Source organism: Rhea americana, unplaced genomic scaffold (genome assembly GCF_003343005.1).
Source record: "Rhea americana isolate MKP2758 unplaced genomic scaffold, rheAme1 scaffold_329, whole genome shotgun sequence".
Classification (NCBI taxonomy): domain Eukaryota; kingdom Metazoa; phylum Chordata; class Aves; order Rheiformes; family Rheidae; genus Rhea; species Rhea americana.
In genome coordinates, this window is record NW_028186456.1 from 202,400 (window position 1) to 210,757 (window position 8,358).

The window sequence follows — 8,358 nt, forward strand, 5'->3', positions numbered from 1 at the left end:
GCGCTAGAAAGTTCCGGAAAGCGCTAGAAAGTTCCGGAAAGCGCTAGAAAGTTCCGGAAAGCGCTAGAAAGTTCCGGAAAGCGCTAGAAAGTTCCTAGAAAATGCCAATTTTTTTCTTTAAAAATTCTTGGAAAGTTCGAGAGTGCAGAAGGTTCCAGAAAATGCTAGGAAAAAAGCTCTGGAATTTTTAAAATTGCAGGATTTTAAAATCCTGCAAAATGCTAGGATTTCAACAGTTCCAGAAATTTTTTTTTTTTWAAATCGTAAGGTCTAGATATTTGGAAAGGTTAAAAAAAATCTGAAGAAAGCTTGGAAAGTTCTCAGATTTTCTAGAAAATTTATATTTTAAATATGAAAAAAAATGCTTAGCAAACCATAAACTTTCCTACCTGTGGAAGGTACAGAAATACCCTTTAAAAAAAGTTGGCAAGTATTAGGACTTAGCTCCAGAAATTTCTAGGAACATTCCTTATATTTGGAAATATCCAGAAATTTATTAGAAAAGGCTCTTAGAAAGTTCTTGAAACTTCTGAAAAAGTCTTTGGTTTTCCAGATATGTAAAACTCCAGAAGTTTCTTTTAAAGTTGTGTGAGGTTTCCAAGATTTTTTTTTGTAAGAGTTTCTAAAATTAAAAAGTGTTTTTAAAAATTTTAATTTTTTTTAAAAAATAGGTCTTTTAAAGTCTTTCTTAAGACTTCAAAAATCTGAACTTGAAAATCAGGAAGTTTTATGAATTTTCAAAATTTTAAAAGTTTAAGATTATTTAAAAATCAAAGGGACTTTTCCAACTTTTTTCAAAAAAGTACGTTAACAAACTAAGGTTTTCAGAAAATTGTCTCCACTACTAAAAAAATAAGCATGTAGCATACTCCGACATTCAGAAACCTGCTCTCCATTGATGTTTTATTAATCTCCATCTTTTAGGTTAAGGATGCAGTCCCATCTAGATGCAATTATACTCATAAAACTAACTGACACAGCATCATGTACAGTGCATTGCTTCCTTAGGTTTTAAGTGCTTAGTGTTAAACACTAGTTTACTAGTGTTGCAGTGTTCTTCAGTAGTTGTTCTAATAACAGTATGTCCACTATTAATACACTTCATTATATTAAGATTTCTTCATAGTATTTGACAGAGCAGATTCTCTAAATGGGAACACAATGCCACCTTGCAAATAATTAYAGGACACCTAACAAACCTATCAATCCAGGACCTTATTCCCAATACTAGACTACTGTGCCTCTGTGCAGCAATAGACCTGCATTCACACACACACGCTCTCTCTCTCCTATCACCCATTACTTTACACCATCTGCAGTTCTGTTTTCCTGAAAATATTCTAAYTGCTATATTGATACTATGGTATCTTACAAACTTTAGTAAGTGCAGGATTTCTCTGGTAAGAATTTGCCTCCTTTGGCTAGTGGCATAATCACAGCAGTGCAAACTGRTACACTCCACTATGAATTACTCTGCACATGTATCACTCAAAGTGTACTGACTTATCTTATGATTCCAGAGAAAAAACAACAGAATCTCTAGAAATAAATGAACTGCTATAAAATTAAAGCTGGTTACTGTAGTAAAATGAAGCTAGTTATSGTAAAATTGCCCAGTGTAACAGAAAAGTGTTGAGTTTATCTCACTAGACTCTGACAATGCAACAATGTAATCATTGACACCATATGCAGTGTTGGTGGCTGTTTTTTAAATATATTCCAAAATCATAAGTAGCTATTAAAGTTACTGAAAGCACAAACAACAAAACAGACAAAAATAACCATTGTCCATTTTTATCATTTCCATGCTAAATTTAGATTGAACATACTTGGGCATAACATTTTCAAAAAAGTCACAATTCTAGGGCTAAACCAAAGTAGTAATACAAAGCAGTGTTTCAAGGTCTGCAAAGCAACTCATACTCATTACAAAACGTAACTCGTTAATGTAAATAATCATTAGCAGGCTTTTATTCATCCTAGTTTGTATGATGATTTCCAGTTCTGCGAAAACTGTATTTTAAAGAATTTTAAAGAATTTTAAAAGAATGCTGCTCTTTAAGTACTATATCCTTCCAAAGTCATAATTACGTTATGGACTTAACTGTCCTGTGTCTGGAAAGCGACTGTCAAAGACATTGTATCTGTTATGGCACACAGTCCAGACTGATTCTAATGCTGCAGTATCCAAACCACAAGAGAACATAGAAAAAGAACCTCAGCAATAGCATTCTGCTGTATTTTAGTGGCTTTATGCACAAGGCTGATGAGAGAACYGTTTTGCCCTGCCTGCACCCCAGAAAGAGTCCAATACAGAGAGACTATTTGTAAAGGAATGACAGATAGGGAAGAATCAAAGAGGGGAGGAATCCACTCACCTGCCATTTTTTTTGATGTAGGTTGCTAAATAACCATGGTCTTCCCAGTTATGAACTGTTTCTGTCATTCCCTGCTCCTGAAAAATGGGCTGTAGAGCTTTAAGAACGGCATTGCAATCAGCTGCAAGAATGAGAAGAAAAAAAAAAGTCATTATCAGTGAGGCCTTTCCACTCAAATCATCTTTACATTCAACTAAAAAAAGTCCCCCCCAAAAAACATGAATTAATTCACAGTGCAAATTACAGTATTCTGGTAAAGCTATACAAGAATTAGAACAGAACTGGCAAGACTGCGTCATAGCAGCTACTGTGTGCCAGTAAGACATCCAGTATTAATTCACAGACTGTCCCTCTAGAATTGGTATCATCTTTTTACTTTACACAAACCACACAAGCAGAGACACACACACTACCCTAAGCTCCTATGGTCATGCAATATGGCAGTAATATAACCAGAATTTGGCGTTATTCCATGAAAGATCATCTGCAAGCAAGCTTTATAACCAAATGCTTCCAGCACTCTCACATTATTGGGCTTTTTTTTTTTGGGGGGGCCTCTAAACTGCAATTTTGTTTTACTTCTCTCCCCACCATCACCCAAATGCATACGCCTTAGAATCCATGCAGCCTACAGGTCTTATCAACAATAGTTTCCAGAGCTTCAACGGTTTTAAACCAAAGGTTTTAAAAATAATTTTAAAAATCTATACCAAATAAATAATATAATTCCCATCTCATCTATCATATGCAGGGAACTCCAAAACAGACCAAACTAGGTATCCGATTACCTGGGCAAAACAGGTGTCATCTGTAAAGCCTAGACTCCTTATCCATGTACACTTTAACAGAAAGACTGAAATAAGGGAAATGCTTTGTTATTTTTCCCTCTATACCAAGTCAGCAGCCTAATTCCTTAATCTCTTACCAAGAATACTTATTATAAGTAGAAAGGCCCTGCTTATTACCACTGCTATTACCTGATCTTCAATTCATGTTCCAAGGTAAGTATTCACTTTTCATATTCTATTTCTGGCTCACTAACTCACCATATTACAAGCTTATGCCTAATCAGAACTAAAAAAAAAGAAAAAAAAGACCACCCTCCCAAACACAGACACCCACACAAGTTCTGTTGGACAACAGCAAATAATTTCACTGCTGGCACAATTATCACTGTCACTATCACTACCCAGGATTTTTCCCTCATTGATAAAACACCACCCACACTCACACACACTCTACCACAATGGCTCTTTTCTTCTTTCCTACCCTCCTGTCAAAAGCCACAGAATTTATGCCTGTTAAAATATAGTGAGAGTAATTTCAAGTTTTTATACTTTGCAATAATCAAGGCTCCAAGTGCATAGTTTATTCACTCACCAACTGAGGGTTACACTAGTGATAAGCAGGACTGGTAATCAAGTCAATATACATTGGGAATACTAGGAGCGCAAAGAAAAAAAATGGATCATCACTACAGTTGCAGTTCTGAAACTGCTTCCAGTGACTGCAAGTCTGCACTAGGAAGGGGAGAAGGGCTTCTTTCTTTCCCCCTCCCTCCCCACCTTAAAAAAAAAGAACAACTTTAAACATTCAGCTTCTGGCATGCATCAGCTCTTTCACTGAGGCAGACAGAAGCAGTTGTTCTAAAGCCAATATATCCACAAAGAATTTTTGGCACTTCCCACATCTGGTCCCCTCTTTTCACTTGCCATTTGCTTCCTTCCCCACTCCTTTATCATCTTCTGCTTCATCTTTCCTAGCACCCACACTTATTTCCTTCCTTTAAAATTTATTTCTTATATGATTACCAGAATAATGTTAGCAATAATTCAGATTAACAATGCACATCATCCTCCTCCAGCCACCAAAATAGCTTGAAATCCAAACCAAACTAGTATCAAATTAATTCCAAGTCCACTTGATTTCTACTGTCCCTGTAAGATGTCGAAGTAGTAAAGAAAACGCAAAATAGATTCACTGGAAGAACTCAAATGCTTATACTGTTTAGCCTACTTCAACAGCTTCCAAGATGCATCCAACATGCACCCTTGCAGCAACTATAGGATAAATTATCAAAAATACTCTTCTGCTCCAAGAAGATACCAATCTCTCATCCTTCTGCAACAGACTTCCCTGTTGAACAACCAGGTAAATTCCCCTTTGAGTTCTTCCTACCACATGATTAACTTCAGGGAAGTAAGATGTCAACATGTTCCTTAAGTTTCTTTTTGGTTATTATTCCACATAAGATTTGCCTGGAAGGGCTAATTAATTCCTCAAAGTTGGAAGACTCTTTTTAAAGTTCTTAGACATATCACTGAATTGCCCAAAGGCACCAGGAAACTTCAGAAATCTTAAGGTCTCTCATCTAAACCCACTTGCCACCACCTTCATTCCATGATACGCTATAGCAAGTGCTGATACCTGAAAAGGACAATAGTGATTAAGCAACAGGAACATCTCTAGATCTAGATCAAAATGTTGATGTGAATTAACAAGACTTTTTCCGACTCAGGAATAAGGGAAGCAAACTTAGGTTACCAAGTATGAAATACCACTTTAAGAATTGGATAATTATTTGCAAAAAGGACTGAAAGTGCCCAGAATTTCAACTCCAGAGAGACTAGAAATAAAAACATCACATGGAAGACTCATAAAACTTATCTCAAAAGATGTAATGTTCAGTTGGTTTAAACCAGACCATTTTTGAATCCCGATATTTTTCTAGAAGAGACAATTTCAGTCACAGACATTCCTCTAAAGTTTTAGCAGCCAAAAAGCCATTAATTGACAGTGATCTCTGAATATGAATATTGCTTAAAGGCCAAAAATACTTTAAGTATCTATTCTGGCCTCATTGGCCAAAGTTTCATCCAGATACTCCAACACTGAGCTCAATAATCTGCTACTAAACAAAACCATCTCTAAAAATAAAATATTCTGTTTTGATTTAAGGCTTCCTCATACCAAAGCATTTACAAAATCTTAGACTATGGGAACAGATTAGCTCTCACTTGAAAACATTCACTTCATTTCTAACTTATTTTTTTCTTTCCGATTTTGAAATGGTTGGTTATGTTCTTGTTTGCTAGAGTAGGAAGAAAAGGCAAAAAAATCCCCACACAGTAGAATGTATTAAAGCAGTTTCACATGCCTTTGCAGTTCCAATGCATTTTCCCTTTTAATTAAAAAAAAATAAAAATAAACTGCTTCATTAAGAGATAACGTACATTAGGAGCTAAAATGCAAAGTATACTAGCAGCAAAACAACAATCTGAACACTGACAGCTTGTTTAATAGCCACATAAATTAATCATTCCATATATTACATCACCGTGTTGTACAAGTCTGAAATTCTCATACATGGGTGTTTATCTGTAACCTGGAACTCTACAAAAACTTCATAGGGAAAGCAAACAATCAGAATAGGAAAGGCTATTTGGGGAAGGAACAGAAAAAAGAATACACCTAACAGAAGCGATTATTTTTTAGTCAGGTCAGGTTCCAGGGTCAATTCAAGTTGGGCAGCAGGATACAGGGCAGAACTGCATTAGACTGTGTCTTGAACCTGCTACAGCACCACACCCCAACTCAACCGCTCCAGCGGCCAGTATGCAGAAGAGAAGGGGGACCATTCACAGTGCCTCCTTCCACCCTCCCTTACTAGAAATAAAGAAACATAGGTTTAGGGCAGGTCTCACATTTTAATGCTAATACTGCTTGAGACATTTTTTCAACCTAAAATTTCTCAGCCTCATTCATCTGTTCATTCAGGAAAATCTCCCAAATTAGGAGTGCATTACAGGAATGCTCAGTGAGCAAAATAGTCCTGGATTTTAAAAATCACAAGTAAGTAGAAATTTCAGGCTCTAGTGCTTCTATTTCAAGGATCCTAATATTCTCTTAGGCACTAAAACAAATGGAGAAACACAGGAAAAAAAAAAGAAAAACACACACACACACACAAACCCCACCACCACAGCCACACATGCATATAAAATCAGTTTATGGGAAGGCAATCACCTCATCTTCCTGCTAGGACTTCTCTCCTCCCCTCATAGGTATGGAGTAGTACACTACAGTTTGCAGGCAGCCAATTATCATTTAATTTAGTCACCAACCCCTACAAGACATTATTTTTCTGAGGTTTTAAAATTCAGTTGTACTCCTTTTCCTTTTTAAAAGCATCCTACTGCATAGGAGTGTATAAAGCACTCTGATAGCTTAGAAACACATTATCTAGAGAAGTTTCCATAGAAATATCACAAGTTGGGATAACAGCTCCGAAAGGCCACAGCTGCTAATACTTTTTCCTTTTGGGAAAAAAAAGGGGGGGAGGGGTGGAGGGAAGGGRAAAAAAAAAGAAAAAAGAAAGTAAGCAAAGCACAAACTGAGACTGTAAGAAATTCACTTCCCAATCAGTGTTTTCATTACTCCTCAGGACAAAGCAGCTATTTTTTGCTTGACATGTTAACAGAAGAAGGAGGTTTTAGTAACAACCCTCTCTCCTGGTACTAAGTTTGGAAATCTTCTGTTAGAAATACAACAACAGAGGGGAAAAAAACCTTTGTATGGCACTTGCTAGCTTTGTGCAAACAGAAAAGCAGGAAGCAGAAATCTGTACAAGAACTATTTTTATACTTTGCATTAATTTTCACATGTAAGACACAATCAACTCCTCACATTACCTGTATATATAAATCAATCATGCATAGCATTGGATGAGGTGTAGAAGGAGAGTGGAAATGATTATCTACTACTACTCATTCTTCTATGAGAAAGAAGATCAGCTTCAAGTTTCACTGTGCACTTATTCCATGTCATTATTCTGTATTATGAAAGGCAAGTGTAGATGGCTGCTTCTTCCTAAGAAGTTTTCACAGAGTTAGTATTCTGCACTCCTACTTCAAGGACTTCAGACTTCATAATGAACACAGCTGCAGCAAATCAAGCTACATATACTGTGTCACCACACCAAATGCATGAACTTACCAGCACATCTGTGTAGTCACCATGGTTACTACAGATCATTCAGTGCATCCAAGATTCTTTTTAGAAGCAACAGAAATAAAGCCATTATAATATCAGAACAAACTCAAGAGATTAAACACACCCAGCCACCGGCAGCAGCATTCATCCTCTCACTCTCCCCCAYAACCTCACCATTTCATCAATTCGGATCACTAAGGAAAATATACAAAAATACCTCCCATATAACATTACAAATAAATCCCTGCCAGACATTAGAAGTCATTGATTTCATATTTGTACCATTTCTTACAGTATATTATTTTTCCTAGTGCCTAGCTAAAAACTATTCCTCTAGCAATAGCCACCTCTCTTCCACCACTCTGTGGAACTTAAATGTAACCCATCTCCTCTGTCATTCATATCTACACACCATCTTTCCACAAAGACCTGAAGCATCCCACTAATCAAGGACTAACTCCAAGTATTTTTCCCCTGATAACTGATGTCAATCTAAGACTGCACTGCTGCCAAAGGTGGTAGCAGTATTTGCAACATATATTTAAGAGACAGCGTTGATATAAAAAGGGGTGGAAAGACATGAATAAARTGTTTAAACCAGGAGTGTATACAAGTGTATCCTATAGCAACCCTGTGTTTCACTCAGCTTTCCCCTCCCACCCTTCCCTCTATCTTACACCACGATTCTGTAGCCATCTCTGTCACACAGCCAGCTCAGGTATGTATCACARAACAGTTGAGTTTGGAGGCACCTCTGGAGATTATCTAGTCCAATTCCTCTTGTTCAAAGTAGAGTCAACTACAGCAGGTTGCTCGTAGCCACATCCAATCAGGTTTTGACTACTTCCAAGGATGTAGACTCCACAACCTCTCTGGGCAACCTGTGCCTGTGTTTCACCACCCTCATGGTGGGTAGAGGGTGTGTGTGTGTGTGTGTGTGTGTGTGTGTGTGTGTGTGTGTGTGTGTGTGTGTGTGTGTGTGTGTGTG

The 8,358-nt window shown here is 37.1% G+C and overlaps 1 protein-coding gene across 1 annotated transcript in view; it reads right to left on the minus strand.

The window, feature by feature from the left end:
* SMS (spermine synthase) overlaps positions 1 to 8,358 on the minus strand; it is a 56,402-nt gene that overhangs the window by 35,396 nt on the left and 12,648 nt on the right. Inside the window, exon 2 of the mRNA XM_085310870.1 lies at positions 2,379 to 2,499. Coding sequence (XP_085166996.1) covers positions 2,379 to 2,499 — 121 coding nt within the window. The remainder of the gene's footprint in view (positions 1 to 2,378; positions 2,500 to 8,358) is intronic.